Here is a 17,698-nt window from a genome sequence, read left to right as displayed (position 1 = left end):
AAAGTGCTTTTACAATTTTGGGGGAGTGGGGAGTGAGAGGGCAGGGCCAAAAGCCATGGGAACGAAACAAGGCCTGCCACAGATGATAACCTGTGATGCACACCAACCTTGAATCATACAGAAGGAGTTCTGGACTATATAAGGAGGAACGATGAAGGAGGAGGATGAGAGAGGACCAGGACCGAACGCTTTTACTATGCGAAGGCTCGTCCTCCCAAGCCTACCTAGCGACATCCAGCACCTCCCGGGGCTGTCTGCCGTAGAGATGTTGAAGGAGGAAAACCCTGTGGGGGCTTGGGGACCATTCCATTTATCCCAATTTTTGGCATCCTTGTGTATGAATTTATGGATCATGGATTTAAGCGTGCGATCAAATCATTCCACCAAGCCATCTGTTACCCACAAACAGACAGCAGCTCCTCACAGAGACTGCTGTCAAACTGAAAGTAAAAGTAAATGCGTCCGGGCCCAGTCCTCTCTCGTCCTCCTCTGCCATTTTTCTTCCTCTTATAGTCCAGAGCTCCTTCCGTGGGATTTGCGGCCGGCCCCGTTTCGTTCCCACAACTCTTGGCTCCGCCCCCTTGTCACAGGGGGGATCTCCTCATCCACCACCAGTGTGCAGCATCCACCCAGATGACAGGATGGCAGCCATATTGCGCAAGACCTCAAAACACACACCAGCTGATTGGCTGAGAGGAGCCAATTAGGATATGGGGATGGTTAGGAGGACATGATGGACAGAGGCCAGTGGGCAAATTTGGCCAGGACACCGAGGTTAAACCCCTACACTTTTTCGAAGGACATTTTGAGATTTTTAATAACCACAGAGAGTCAGGACCTGAGTGTTTAACGTCTTATCCAAAAGACGGTGCTCACTGAACAGTATAGAGTCCCCGTCACTATACTGGGGCATTAGGACCCACACAGATCACAGGTTGAGTGTCCCCTGCTGGACTCACTAAAGCCTGGTTTATACTTCTGCTTCAAGTGACTGGCGTAACCCACGGCGCATGCAACGCACGTAGCTGTGCATTTACACTTCTGCGCGCTGTCTCTGTTGGTCTGCATTAACACTTCCGAAACACTAGTTGGCAGTGAGGTGTAAATGTTCCTCTGTGTCGAGTTTCTTCGCTGCAGTTTTGCTTTTCCTGAACCCTTCCTGAATGTACAAGTGGCTCAAACTCGCTCATTTTGAGGCAGGAACCGGCGGACGTGCAACAACTTTAACTATGAGGTAAACACAAAACAAAACCTTCCATCCGGAGCTCCTTCACAGGACTCCACACTTGTAAACAATCGCTCCATCGGGGTCGCACCATTCGCGCATCTCTCGGTCCCGCCCAGACTCGTCAGCGCTACCAAGCCGGCCAATCGCGTCGTTGCGGCGTGTAGTTACATTTATTGAGAGGTGCACGTTAGCTACGCCGACGGCCACGGCGTAGTGCTATGCGTCAACACCGTAGCATACGCGTGCATTTGACGCAGAAGTATAAATCAGCCTTAACACCACTTCCGGCTGCATCCTAGCTTTCCCATGTGGTCTTCCATCCAGCTACTGACCAGGCACAGCTCTGCTTAGCTTCAGTGGGCAACCATGTTAAAGTTACAGAGAGCTAACTACCGGCTAAATCATTTGTTTAGCTTTCTCTAGTGATTTGTGACAATGAAAAATACTTTCTTTAAGCTCATTAATTAAATTTGATCAATTTGTACCACGAAAAATGCTACTTGTTTGCTATTTGCATGCACACACAAATGTTTACAAATGTTTTAAAAGACAATTTGTTCTTCTTGTGTTTTGGGAATGAGGCCACGACTCTCATTTCATGTCTAGCCATAAGTTGTTTTCCAAAAACTGAAAGCCAGTTCTTTTAATGTTTGTCCAATTTTGCATAGAACTGAATATTGTACATCTTTCAGTAGAGATACATTTCAGCTCACATCACAGAAATATCAACATCAGTTTTCAAAGACTTCCAGCAGTGCTTAATGATAATTTGTGTTCAACATCTGCTGCATTAGAGTTGCAGAAAGGCTCCGGATCCGCAAGAGCGCTGCTCCCAAAATCCCTGAATGCCGGGCTCATAAATCTATCCAGGAGCTGCTTTGCATTTAGTTTAGCTTCTTTAGACAAAAGAAAATTGTTCAGGTTTTCGTTGAGTCTCTGCAGTGGCTCTAGATATGCCATACACACCGTTGACGCTCCACTGAGTGTACTTTCAGTAATTACCCAAGTGTTGCCATCGAGGAAACAGCCTCTGCTCAGATTCATTAGGACATTTGTGAGCGCCTGACATTGATTTATACTCGCGCTACTTTTTCCTTTAAGTAGTTTGGAGATTCATCACAAGCTAAATAGAGGGTTTGGCATAAATCTCATTCGTGATATCATCTCTCCAATGTAGCATTCAGAGCAATTTAATATATCAAAACATTTTTATTCATTTCTAAACAGTGTTAATGTTGCTGTACGACTTAAAGGGACAGTTCAGCCAAAGAGGAAAGTACTTTTACTCATCCTCGTATTGTTCCCATTGTGTTCGCTCTCTCTCGTTTAATTTAAAGCTCCCAAAAGTTGTTTTCAATTTTAAACATTCAAATATGGCTTGTCGAGATAAGCTGCGGCACATTTAAAGGGTTAGTTCACTCAAACATGAACATTTAGCATATTGTTTCAACCACATAAGACTTTCACTCATCTTCAGAACATAAATGAAGAGTTTTTTGAATGAAATCTGAGGGATTTCTGTCCCTACTTTGAAAGTCTAGTCACCCAAAACTTATAAGGAGACCACAGAATACATCCAGCTGTTTAATCCACTGATTACTGAACAATGTTTACAGTGTTTTACATTTGGTTACAGAAGCTCAAGCAAACATGTTTGATAGGAAAAAGCCACTGAGGTCTATTCTTGAGCTTCTACAGTAACCAATGAGGTTTTTTTTTTCTCTCTCAAGGATCAAGCAAGTACTTTTGTTTATGTTAGTTTAGTTTATCAATGATTTCATTAAGGGTATACTGATATGTAATTGTTTGGTTGATAATCTTTGTATTCGGAGAATGATAGTTGATATGTAGGCTGATAAATACTAATATTTATATCATTTTAATTTTTCTAGGTCTGATTTCAAAGCAAAAAGGCAAACAAATACAGTGGGTAGCTGATTTTGTTTTAAACTGCAGGAAACAATACAATATTTTGGTCTTATTTTCCCCCGAAAACCATTTACAAATTGCAACATGTAGCTTATATAACAATTTATAATTTATCAGGCAATAATGTACTTTTCTTACTTTTCTAATACCGATGTAAGGTCCACCCAGTTGGTCCAATGGAGGTGTCGACTGGTGGATGAAGGTTCATTGCCTGTTCGTTCTCTCCACTGCACAATGTTAATTTACTTCAAATTTACCTCATATCTGACTCCAATTTGAATATGAGAATATTAATATATTTATCTTTCGTTTTATCTGACTCCAATCATAAAACATTAGGAAGATTATATCAATATATAATTTAGATAAATGTTTGAATTTTTTTGTCTTCACTCGTAACTATTATATTTGTTCTTTCGAGTGGTCATATCGCTCAGAGAGATCGCCCGGTCGATGGCGTCCCTCACAGTCACACTCTTGTCAGTCTTGCTCAATGCCATGCTTGCTCATTCTAAAGTATTTTTGATTAGTTCTCCTTAGATGTACACCCTTGAGTAAAGACAATATCGTTTCCAATCAGAGGTTAGGGCCATTATTATAAATGTTACTCTATAATAATTTTGATTTAGCCAAGCCCATGGTTTCCCATATACACTCAATTTAGAATAACATTACTTTCAAACAAATTTCGGGTACCCTATCTTGGTTAGTCGTGCAACTACTTGTTGTCCTAGATGGAAGTTAACGCCCTTTACAACTAAGTACACTTGTATCAATATCAAGAGTCAGTCGGATCACTAAAATACAATTAGTGTGCCTAATGCTCCATCTAAACTGGATTTTAGTCCGTCTACAGACCTGACACCGGAAGTGCGGAAACAAGGGTACAGCATAATCTACTGGAATGAAAAAGCACTGATAGCCACGCCCCCAAAATGACTGATAGTCCCGCCCTAAAGCACTGATAGTCCTGCCCCAAAAGCACTGATAGCCCTGCCCGAAAGGACTAACAGCTCCGCTTAAAAGGACTTTTAGCCCCGCCCTAAAGGACTGATAGCTCTGCCCAAAAGCACTGATAACCCCTCCCTAAAAGACTGATAGTTCCCCCCCAAAGGACTGACAGCCCTGCCCTAAAACTATGATAGCCCCGCCCTAAATGAATGATAGTTCCGCCCAAAAGGCATTTCATGTGACCAGAACTGAAGAAAAGTTGTTCAAATTTAATAAAATATTATGAGGGCAAATTATTTTTTACGATATAATGAAGTGCAGAGATAAGTAATTGATAACAAGCACTACTATGCATAAAAATAAGAACATTTCCAACTGCACTTGCTTGAACATCCTTTGGTCTTCTTAGGTGGAGCAGACAGACGTCCCACCCAAAGAGATGGTGTACTCGGTAAAAGACTTCCCTCGCCTTGGTCACGTGGTCAAACTCATTAATGACTCGGACAGCACCGCATCTCCCGTCCTGGACTACATTCATTCCTTCACACAGGAGGACATCAACCGGGGCAGGATCCTTTACGTCTCCGCTTCCCTGCAGGGCCGCGACCACTTCACCGCAGATGTCAGCAACGGCCTGACCACCATTGAAGACCTGGAGGTGCAGGTGGACATCGTTCCCCGAATCATACCTGTTCAGGTGGTCAATCTGACGGTGAGGGAAGGCGGATCAGTGCCGCTGACCCAAGACGTGCTCAATATCACACACCCCTACTACCGCTCCGTCAGCATTATGTTTATTATGGAGGAAGAACCTGAGCACGGAGATATCAGGTTTCAGGATGATGACGATCCGCTTGTCAGCTTCACCTGGGAGGATGTGAGTATTAGTACATACACACTATTTTTATGGTTGCGCTTTGTTTTGATGGTTCGCTTTAGATGTGTGTTGATTTGGAAGCTAACTGTGTCAGAGCGTCTTAACTGTTTTAAAGCCTACTTCAAATGTATCTGTAGTACATGTAAGTGTCGACCCTCCTTTTTTTCCTGGGATTCTCCCGTATTTTACAGTTCTATCCTGCTATCATCCCGTAAAGGTATTGTCCCGTTTTTCTCTCGCATTTTCAATCTTTCTATGCAATTAAGAGCCGATCCTCCCTATACGCAACCCATACCGCCGGACCACCAGGGGACGTCCCTTGCACTTAAATGTAAATCTGTTCTGTGCTTTTGCTTTATTTAGACATAAAAACACTTTAAAATAAATATTAAAATGGACGGATTCCCTAACTTTCCATTACAAGCGCCATTGCCGCACCTATGCAATCATCATCATTAAAGTGAACATATTTAGTTATTGCAGTATAGTATTTAACACAATACTAATTTGGGGAGGGATGCAATTGAAAGGCATATCCCTTATTTTCACATCCCAGTGTTGACAGGTATGCTTTAATATCTCAAGAAATTAAAGATGCAAGTCTATCACGGTCCACACCATTCATTATTGTTGGGGAAGAGAATTGTTTAGAGACATTGTGGTATTACACTATTCCATTTTAATTATATATATATATATATGCTGTTTTAACAGAGATTTTTAAACACATTTTTATTCATTCATTTATTTTCTTTCAGCTTCATCCATGTTTAGTCCATGTGAAACTCGAATCAGTGACCTTCTTGAAGTGAGGCGACAGTGCTAACCATTGAGCCTCCGTGTTGCCCTATTCAAATTTTTATTTAAAAAATAATCCTACACGGTAAAAAAAAACTAAATAAGCAGTTTTTATTTTTTAATCTTTAATCCCCCACCACCTCTGCTTGTAGTTATGTGTATTTGAATGTCTGAAACCTAAAATAAATCTTATTTGCTTGAAAGCACGAATAAATTGATGTATGACAAGCGCTGAGCACCTCTTTCTGTGCCTCAGCGCAAGCTGTCAGATTTAAACTTAGCAGTTGATGACGTGTGCTTTGAACTTTGGCTTCAGGCACCAGCCAAGGCTGATCACACCAGTGTGATCGTATGCATGAAATTGTTAAGTGGATCAAACATAAATAATTAAGTTGTCCTCGAAAAAAACTGGTTGATTCAGCTCTGTAAATAAGTAGTTTGAACAAGCCACACAAATATTTTGCTGTAAAAAGTGACTTTTATTGACATTTGTATTAGTGTAAAGTGATTTGGGTTGGTGTTGTTTATTACACTATAAAACCTTGTAATAAACTGCCTGTATAAAATTTTATATAATAATTTTTGTATATATTATTTCTTATACATTATATAATCTCAAACTACTGTCAAATAAAAAAAAAATACTTTGTTAAACTGTAGATTTAAATTATCAATACCAGAAGTCGTCAGAGCAGAGATCAAGCACCCTTATTGCAATTCACAACCGTAAATAAACAGAAAATGAATCACAAAATACGGAAACTGTTAATTAACAGATATGTTTTACAGTGTATATCATATGCAAAGTAGTTTCGGGAGGCCAGCTAGAAACAAAAAAGGACTTAAAAACTCACTGGAGAATGAGAAATGGTTTCTTTGAGCCTCTAAAACACAGCGAGCATCAGACAGGCATGATCAAGCTCTGCCTCCATGGCTGTTATTTGGTGAAGGGCTTGTAATTAAGATGCAGAAAATGCTATTTTATGCCTGACTGTTCCTCAACGATACGGCAAAATGCTACGCGGGGATCCCGGTTGTCTCGGAGAAACCATTACACGAGGCTGTTCGCCCTTTTAATTAAAGCCAATGACAGCTCCTCTGGTTCTTTTATCGTGAGAAGAATTAACTCTCGTTGCAGACACAAAGTACAAACAAACAAAACAAACAAGCCTGTAATTACGCCATCATTAGTCCTTCCCACTGTTTCCTCGACAAACGAGAACGGTTTGCCCAAAAAATGAATTTCTGTCATCGTCTTCTTTTCATTCTTGTGTCGTTGCTTAATTCCTCCTGTGAAACTCATTTCCAAGTTGTTAAAGGAAATAAACAAAGCATATTACGTTCAAGGACTTTCAAGGTCCAGAAAGCTACTGTAAAAATGCTGAGCTCTGCACAATTCCTTCATGTTGTTCACGTAAATCGATGTTTAGTTAGAGATCTGAGCTGAATGTCTAAATCCTAAAATAAATGTTATTTGTTTAAAGCACCGATAAATTGTGATTTATGACAAGCACTGCTCACCTCTTTCTGGACCTCAAGCACTAGTGATGGGAAGTTCAGATCATTTTACTGACTCGGATCTTTGAGTCTCGTTCATCAAGATGAACGAATCTTTTTTCGAGTCATTGCGTTCATTTGGTTCAATTTGCCAAAATATTATTAAAATGTTACGAATTGCTTCCAAACACATCTACAGCTAGCCCAAAAGGTCGATCACACGACAAATAAGTCATAAATAGAATACTATAAGAAGGATAAAATATTAATTCAATGTTTACCTGCTCTTTTGTCTATGAAGGCATTGTTGTCTCTTTGCTCAGCTCACCTCTTCATGTCTTCAAATGTCAGGGGTTCATTCATGTTACACTGACAGTCACATATAATCTTAATCAATGCACAGTCTAAGCCATGATTGTTCGTTCATCACGTGACAGAATGACTCAAACCCGAAGGACTCGAGAGATGAATTCTTTTTCCGGCTCTAAACGCGTATGATTGGCTTGTGATGAACGAGTGACTCAGACCCGATAGAGGACTCGAGAGGTGAGCGGATCAATTCTTTTTCCGGCTCTAAACGCATATGATTGGCTTCTGCCAATTTGATGAAGACTAGCAATGAACGATATCACCTGCACAAATGTGCGCACGCGCGGATGAACGAATCACTCCCTGAGAGGACTCGTAGTTCCCGAGTCATATTGAAGATTCGTTCAAAATGAACGAATCGTTCATGAACGACCCATCACTACTTAGCACGAGCGGTCAAATTCAAATTTAGCAGTTGACATGCACTCTGAATGTTATAATCACACTGATGTGATTGTATGCTTCAGGGACAAGCCAAGGCTGATCACACTGGTGTGATTGCATGCATGAAAGGGTTGAGTGAATTGAACATAAACAGTTGTTAACACATAACAAAAACAACATAAGTACATAAAAAAAGAACACAAACCAAAGTTGTCCCCAAAAAATCTCAAGAATTGCGTTGATTCAGTTATGTAAATAAGTAGTTTGTACATGCAGCACAAATATTTTGTAGTTCACATCTTCTTATGTTCAGTTAATTTGAGGAACTTCATTCAAGGAAAATGAATGAATGAAAAAATTGAAAACACATTGTATTTATTAATTTGCTTTAATACAAGTTTGACTTATTTAATGCTATTTTGCATTAATTAATTTGTAATAATTATTTTGTAATACAGTTATTATTTGTTTGTTTTTTATAATTATTATTTAGTCCTTTTTTATAAGGTCTATTCAAGAAATAATAATTGTTTGAATTATTTTCACTTGTTTTATACCAATAAAAAATGTGTTTTTTAAACTTTCTAAATAAACATGGTAATCTATTTTATTTTTTTATTATATTTATTGTATCATTTATTATTTTGATAAAATATTAGGGTCTAAATATTTTAAAATATTGTATAACAAAGTTAGATATTTTATTGTTGTTTAATTTATTTTGTTTTATAGTGCTGTGGTTATTTTTTAGCTTAAACATTTATTTACTTTTAAATAGAGCTTTTGGTGAACATTTTTTATTCATATTAAAATTTGATTGGTTTAATCCATTTTGTTTATTTAATTATGTTTTGGAATAGTTATGCATTTGACAGATTATTTACGTATTATTCAAAACTATATATTTTTGTTGTTTGTTAAACAAAGGTTATTAAGGTTTTTATTTATTTATTAATTATTCATATATTTATATATAGTCAAGTCAAAACTATTTGCCCTCCTGTGAATTTTTTTTTCTTTTTCAAATTTTTGCCAAGTTATGTTTAACAGAAAAGAAAGAAAGCAAGGAAATTTTTACAGTATTTCCAATAATACTTTTTTCTTCTGGAGAAAGTCTTAATTGTTTTATTTCAGCTAAAATAAAAGCAGTTTTAATTTTTTAAAACCATTTTAAGGTCATAATTATTATACGCTTAAGCCATTTTTTTTATTATTATTGTCTACAGTACAAACCATAATTATACAATGCCTTGCCTAAATAGCCTAACCTGCCTAATTAACCTAGTTAAGCCTTTAAATGTCACTTTAAGCTGAATAGTATCTTGAAAAAAACCTAGTAAAATATTATGTAGTGTCATCATGGCAAAGATCAAATAAATCAGTGAATGAGTCATTAAAACTATTATGTTTAGAAATGTGTTATAAAAAACTCTTCTGTTAAACAAAAATTGTGGGAAAAAACATACAGGGGGCTAATAATTCAGGAGGGCTAATAATTCAGATTTTGACTGTATATTCAAAATAATATAATTATCAATCATTTCAATAATTTGAAGGCTACTATGTTTAGAGGCTATTTCTCTTTCTCTGCTGTGTTTTAAGTCTCATCGAAGCCCTTTTTAGTTTCCAGTGGGCCTCCCGAAACTACTGTGCGCATGATATGGGTCTTCTAGTGGAAAGAATGAGCTGAATGAAAGAGTGTGCTGTTGTTTGAGAGAGCGGTTTGAGTTTTGCTGCCGTTTCTAACTGATGGAAACTCTGACTTGCTCTTCCCTGAAGCCGCCGGCCAGAATAAACTAGCCCATATATCCCACAAATAAAGCATTTACACCATGGAGAACAGAGGGTAACTCCAGAGCCATTCAGAACAGATGAAGTTTAATTTTTTTTAAGGTTATTTATCAAGGTTTATTTTTGTTTTTCGGGTGCATCCCAATCAGCTAGTAGTCAAGGCTCTGATCAGGGAGTCCGCGATTTTAAGGGCTCACTATGTTCTCTCAATGGAAATTCTGAAGCATGAATTGCATGAACCAAACATAGGAACACGCCAGAGTACAGAACATTTAAAGTGCACATGAAATCAAAGCTAACCATATTGATTTCGCTAGCTCACATTGCAAGCTTTGTGGTGAACAATTCATCTGTGCGTGTCATTAAGAAAGGAAAATAGCTTGCCCTTGTAATCTTTATTTGAAATCTGAAAATGCACTTCCTGATGTTTTCAGTCAAATTCTCAGATTGACAACAAATGGAAATGGTGAGGAGAAGGTCTCTGTTAGTTTGTAATAACTCTCCAGAAACCCTTTTCTAGGTCTTTCTAAATGACACATCCTGTCTTGTTGATATGATTATATGCATTATTATGGAGACATGTTAATACACGTCTGTCAATCAATTCGGTTGGCGGGGAAACTGCATTCTTAAGCTGTGGTGGGCCTCAAAATGGGAGGGTTTTAGATCCTATAACGTCAGGAAATTTAAAAAAAGATACTCATTGTGTTTATATCACCCTAATATGACTGTGAACACTATACCTACGCATAGTTCTGTCCAAACAGCTTACAAAAGATGATTTTCATCACAGGTGCCTATTAAACAACGACATGTTCTCATGTCACCATCAGTTTCCCAATGTAGAGTAAACCAAGATCAGTACTGCCCTTACTAGTAGGTATAGCATACACTAGCTTCACGTGAATGCATTGAATACTGTTTACCATGGTGCACTAAGATTTATAAGTAATTTTAAATCCCTAACTAATCACTGTTTGCTGTATATTAGGGTAGGTTGGTCTGCTTTGTCCTTTCGTAGACTTAAGAATTGACATATCTTTGTTTACAAATCTATACTGGGTTTACTCCCATCATATCTACCATACCTGTCAACCCTCTCGTTTTTCCCGGTATTCTCCCGTATTTTACAGTTCTATCCTGCTATCATCCTGTAAAGGTGTTTTCCCATATTTCTCCCGTATTTTCAGTCTTTCTCTGAACAGCCGAGCCTCCATATATGCAACCCATACCGCCAAACCACCAGGGGTCGCCCCTTGCTCTTAAACGTGAGTCTGTTCTGTGCTTTCGCTTTGTTTAGGAATGACAACACTTATAAATAAATATTAAAAACGGCGTGATTCCATATCCTTTTGATTACATGTGCCGTCGTCCATCCTATACAATCCTCAAAACAGTCATATAATGGTGCATGACCGTCAGCTGACGTGCTCCATAGTGATAAATAGACACTGTTTCCCAAACGGATTCTGTACACGCGATTTGAAGCGGAGAGAAAGTCTGGCTTCTGGGTGCTTTTAAACAGACATATGCACATAATTAATAATAATAACATAACCAAGGATGTTGATCTTGGCTGGTTTTTTTCCAAACACAACTAATTTCATCTTAAATGAGCATAAAAATTTGGGAAAGCAGTCAAATGCTTTCCTTATAACGTTATATGTGTGCATTTTTAAAGTGCGCTTATGTTGCGCATATCCCTTATTTTCACATCCCAATGTTGACAGGTATGTATCTAAAGAATTACATTTGTAAAAAGCCTGTTCTTAACTATGGTCTTCGGTCACAGGATATTTATTTACTGTCTGTTTCTAAAGTGCGGACTGAGATGGGGAAAAAGGCATTTAAGTACGCAGCAACTTTTGCTTGGAATAATCTGCAAACACTAGGGATGTAACGGTATTGTAAATACCGTCATACCGCAATATTATTTTTTGCCGATATTACCGTAGTCGCATGACTCGGTAAAACTATAGGTCTTCTGAGAAAATTTGCTCAGGCGAATGAAGCGAACGGGAGGTACCGGAAACTACAATTCCCATCAGCCCAGGCTTGGCCATAATCCCTTGCGGTCTGTTGTCGCTACAGATCCAGTTATGCGGAAATGGAGTGTGCTGCTAGAAGCGGGGATCAAAAAGAGCTGGAAAACCCTAAAGCGGGTGTTGTCGCCGCGCGCGTACTGAATAGTGGTGTTGTCGCGCGAGTTCTTATCAGCTGTGTTGTCGCGCGAGTTCTTATCAGCTGTGTTGTCGCGCGCGTACTGTAAAGCGGGGACGGAGGGTATGTCGCGTCGCGGGGGCACTTTTGATCATTTTGGAAGAGAACTTTCTATCCAAGACTAAAAAGGGCATGTGCACTGCACAGGTTGAGCCCTGTGTGTGCACGTGCCTGCAAGTTGGGGAATAGGACTAATAATCAGTCATGGGGACTGCAGAAACACAGCACACTGTTCAGATTGATGCAGACATGTGATCTCTATCTCACTCATGGTTTGTCCTCTCAAGTGGGGGAAAGACAATGCACAACGTTACCCACTGCTGTCAACCTGGGCCAAGTCATATCTCTCTTGTCCCAGAAACCTCAGTCCCAAATGAGAGGGTTTTTTCTGTTGCAGGGGACATTGTAAATACCCAGAGATACCAGCTTTTACCAGATTATAGTTATATGATAATTTTCCTTTAAACCCATCTCTATCTAAGTGAGTGAGTGATTAAATGTTGAATGTGATGAGTTTTCAACAATACTAAATTGAAACTTAATTTTTTTACATGGTTTAATATTTTTTTTGTTATTAAAATTGAAGTTCCTGTTTCAAAGCTTACAGATAGATGACTAATTTGTATGTCATTGACACTTTTGGCACTTTTTTGGAGTATTTTCATAAGTTTTGTTTTTTCCTGTAAATGATTCAATAAATACCATACCGTGACATTCCTACCGAGGTATTACCGTACCGTGAAATTCTGATACCGTTACATCCCTAGCAAACACAGTTGCAGTTCAAAGAATTGATTTCACTAAATGCCTTTAAAAAAAAACTATAAAAGATTTAGGTGTTGAAACACAGGCTTGATGATGTTTTGAATAGTTTATCGGTGTGATTCATGTTATTTGTAAATTGTTTTTGTTTGTTGTCTGTTAGACTCACGTGACATGTATACTGCCTAATCTTGGCCAAAACGCTCTTGTAAAAGAGATTTTTAACCTTAATGTGTCTTTCCTGGTGAAATAAAGGTTATAATAGCTAGCTGACAAAAGACTTGTCGTCGATCCCAGTTGCAAGAGCAACAAATAATGACTTGACTTTTAGTTGATCATTTGGAAAAGTGGCAGAAGGTCGATTTTTCTGATCAATCATCTGTTGATCTGCATCCCGATCATCACAAATACTGCAGAAGACCTATTGGAACCTGCATAGACCCAAGATTCTCACAGAAATCAGCAAAACTTGATGAAGGAAAAATCATGGTTTGAGGTTACATTCAGTATGCGGGCATGCAAGAGATCTGCAGAGTGGACGGCAACAGCCTGAGTTATCAAGACATTTGTGCTGCCCATTACATTACAAACCACAGGAGAGGGCAAATTCTCCAGCAGGATAGTGCACCTTCTCATACTTAGACATCAAAGTTCCTGAAAGCAAAGAAGGTCAAGGTGCTCCAGGATTGGCCAGCCCATTCACCAGACATGAACATTATTGAGCATGTCTGGGGTAAGATGGAGAAGGAGGCATTAAAGATGAATCCAAAGGATCTTGATGAACTCTGGGAGTCCTGCAAGGACGCTTTCTTTGTCATTCCAGATGACTTTATTAATAAGTGATTTGAGTCATTGCATAGATGGATGGATGCAGTCCTCCAAGCTAATGATGGAGTCAGACACAATATTCATTCTTTTTCCACTGCACCATGTTTATATTCTATACTGTACATTATTTCTGTTAACTGTTCTGTGACAAGACTTCTGTCTAAGCAAAGTCAGACCGTACTGTCCTAAAAATTACGGCATGATCATATTTTATTTTGGTAAAATAAGCATAATCTAGAGGCTTTTGCCTTTCAAATAAGCCACTTTAGATACCAAATAACAACTAGAAATCAAGTTATTAGTTGTTGTTTCTAAAACTAGAATAGGCGACAAGACTTTTGTCAAGTAGTCTATGTAAGTCAGTTAATATCAGTAGTAGTGTAAGGCTACTTCTCATATAATTGATACTTATCTCATATAACAGCAACGATAAAGCAGGTCACATACGCTTTTGCTGTTATTGACATCAGCCGTGTTGACATTTTGAAGTTTGTGAAGTTTAAAAACAACCCTGAATATTCCTTTGAGCGACTGAGACGTAGCAGAACAGAAAACTGAAGGACTGACAGACTTCTTCTGCTCTCAGATCAGATGACGAGAGAGAGAAAGAGATCACACAGATGGAGGACAGATTGAATTTGAAGCTGAGATTCAGTGTCTGGCGGTGGCTTCAGTCCAGCTGTCAGAATAACTCGGCTCTACGACTTAATACTCCATGTCTGAATTGCTCTGTCCTGTTGCTCGACGTTTCCTTATTACGCAAGGCTTTCTGAAACGCCGCTAATATGTTCCAGGTGGAGCGAGAACTACCGAGCAGGAACGAAACCAAAGCGGAATTGTTCCTAAATTAAAGACGTATGCGTCATGCACATTAACATCCATGAATGTGGACTTTCTTTATGCTGTGTGTTGTGGAGTCAGCGGTTGGTTTTGTATACCGGCGGTGACCGCTGTCACTCCGGGGGACAGATGGTAATGATAGCTTATGCTAGCTAGTAGCAAACATTCACAATGCAAGCAACTCAGAAAAGTTCAAAAGAAAATGCTGGCATCTCACGGCAAAGCAATCTGGAATAAATTCCTTCTCTATTGAGGTCTTATGTTGATAGACGATTGCCAAAAGTTATCGATTTCATATCACATAAAAGAGATTTATATACTAAACAACAGTTGATAAAGAAGCCAAAGTGTTTACTCCAATGCATCAAATGTCTTTAAAATCGAACTTGAACTAATATTGATTATATAATTAACGTCAACGTGAAAAGTTTTTGGTGGAACACAAACAGATTTGGTTACTGTTGACTTTCATTCAAAAGAACAAGAATTGGCAGCAAAACAATCTAAATAAATCCTCCTCTGATGCAAAAATTAAACTCTTATCGTCTGAAGTTCATAACAAAAATGTGATTTAAAGACTAAACAATAGTTTAGGAAGAAGCTAAAATAGCCCAAATGTCAGTAAACGTCAAACGTAAACAATAACATTAATCTAAACGTGAAAAAGTCTGTCATCATTTACTCATCATGTAAATTCAAACTTGATTTTCACTCTTGGTGGAGCCCAAATGAAGATGTTTTGGTATCCAAACTAATTTGTTTCATATTAACTTTCAGTCAAAAGAATGAGAATTGGCATTTCACAGCAAAGCAATCAGAAATAAAATCCTCCTTATTAATTTACTACTATTTTATGTTGTTAATTTCATACCAAAAAAAAGTGATTTAAAAACTAAACAACAGTTCATTAAGAAGCTAAACCGTTTACTATAATACATTAAATGTTATTAAAATTAAACTTGAAGTAATATTGATTATATAATAACGTGAAAATGATTAGTGGAATACAAACAGATTTGGTTACCACTGACTGTTTGTACAAAAGAACAAGAATTGCCAGAAAAACAATCTCAAAAAAATAGACCAAATGTCATTAATTGTCAAACCTAAACATTAACATTAACCTAAGCGTGAAAAATTCTGTCATCATTTACTCATTATCATGTAAATTCATATTGACTTTCAGTCAAACGACTCATTGGCATCTCACAGCAAAGCAATCAGAAATAAAATCCTCCTTATTAATTTACTACTATTTTATGCTGTTAATTTCATACCAAAAAAGTGATTTAAAAACTAAACAACAGTTCATTAAGAAGCTAAACTGTTTACTATAATACATTAAATGTCAGTAAAATCAAACTTGAGCTAATATTGATAATATAATTAACCTCAACATGAAAAATTCCTAGTGAAACACAAATATATATATATATATATTTTGTATCCAAACAAATTTACTTTCAATTGACATTCTTTTTTAAAAGAACGAGAATTGGCAGCAAAGCAATCTGGAAATACATCTGCTGCAAAAATTTAAATCGTCATCTGAAGTTATTGATTTTATAACAAAAATGTGATTTACAGACTAAACAACAGTTGAATAAAAAGCTAAACTGTTTACTGCAATACATCAAATGTTATTAAAGTCAAACTTGAACTAATATCAATAATATAATTAATGTAAAAGTGGAAATGCTGTCATCATTTACTCATTATCATGTAAATTCAAACATGTGTGATTTTCATTTTTGGTGGAGCCCAAACGAATATGTTTTGGTATCCAAATTAATTGGTTTCACATTGACCTTTATTCAAAAGAATGAGAATTGGCATCTCACATCAAGGCAATCAGAAATAAAATCCTCCTCTGCTGCAAAATTTTTAATCTTAGTCACCTGAAGTTATTAGTTTCATACCAAAAATGTGATTTACAAACTAAACAACAGATGTTTAAGAAGCTAAACTGTTAACAGCAATACATCAAATGCTATTAAAATCGAACTTGAACTAATATTGATAATATAATTAACCTCAACGTGAAAAATTATTGGTGGAACACAAAAATATATATATTTTGTATCCAAACAAATTTGGTTTCAATTGACTTTCATTCAAAAGAACGAGAATTGGCAGCAAAGCAATCTGGAAATTCATCTGATGCAAAAATTTAAATCGTCATCTGAAGTTATTGATTTTATAACAAAAATGTGATTTACAGACTAAACAACAGTTGAATAAGAAGCTAAACTGTTTACTGCAATACATCAAATGTCATTAAAGTCAAACTTGAACTAATTCAAACATTTGTTTCACATCGACTTTCATTTAAAAGCACAAGAATTGGCATGACGCAACACAGCAATCTGGAAAAAAATCCTTATCTGATGAAAAAATTGTAATCTTATCCTTATCACAAGTTATCAGTTTAACAAAAATGTGATTTACAGACTAAACAACAGTTCATTAGGAAGCTAAACTTGTTTACTGCAATACATCAAATGTCATTAAAGTAAAACTTGAACTAATATCAATAATATAATTAGCGTAAAAGTGAAAATGCTGTCATTATTTACTCATTATCATGTAAATTCAAACATTTGTTTCACATTGACTTTCATTTAAAAGCACAAGAATTGGCATTAAAGCAATCTGGAAAAAAATCCTTATTCTCTTATTTAGATAGCTACTATCAATTTCATATCATTAAAAAGGGGATTTACAGTCAGATATAGCTAAGCTGTTAAAAATAGCATTAATAATTTTACATCTTTAATATTAACCTAAAAAAACGCAATTCTGTATTCATCATAATGCAATTTCAATCCTGTTTGATTTGTTGGTGGAACATAAATGAAGATGTTTTAGTGTCCAAACCTATTTGACTTCCAATGTATTTTTCATCTCAAAACAATTAATGAGAATGAGTATTGGCATCTCAAGGTAAAGCAGTCTGAAACACATTCCTCCTCCGCTACACAAAATAACCATCTTAGTCAACAGCAGTTATCAATTTCATAACAACAACAAAAAAAGTGATTTACATATGAAAAGAAATCAAGCTCAAGTTTTTGCTTCAAACGCTTCTGCTTTCTCAAAGCTTGTGACTTATCCGTTAGCATATTTACCTGACGTATTTAGCCATAGCATGATGAATTTGCTAGTGGTGTAGCCTATATTGATAGGACATGTTTCATGTCAACAAGCAAGGGATATTGATTAGC

General features: G+C 37.1%; 1 protein-coding gene across 6 annotated transcripts in view; it reads left to right on the top strand.

The window, feature by feature from the left end:
* cspg4 (chondroitin sulfate proteoglycan 4) overlaps positions 1 to 17,698 on the top strand; it is a 130,344-nt gene that overhangs the window by 85,536 nt on the left and 27,110 nt on the right. For all 6 annotated transcript variants that reach the window (XR_015525905.1, XR_015525904.1, XR_015525906.1 and 3 more), the window contains one exon: positions 4,518 to 4,985. Coding sequence is in view for 3 of the 6 variants with exons in the window: in XM_087311343.1 (XP_087167469.1) it covers positions 4,518 to 4,985 (468 nt within the window). In the remaining 3 variants the exon portion in view is untranslated. The remainder of the gene's footprint in view (positions 1 to 4,517; positions 4,986 to 17,698) is intronic.

This window comes from Danio rerio, chromosome 25, assembly GCF_052040795.2.
Source record: "Danio rerio strain M-AB ecotype USA chromosome 25, GRCz13ab, whole genome shotgun sequence".
Classification (NCBI taxonomy): domain Eukaryota; kingdom Metazoa; phylum Chordata; class Actinopteri; order Cypriniformes; family Danionidae; genus Danio; species Danio rerio.
This window is presented reverse-complemented; position numbering and strand designations above follow the sequence as displayed.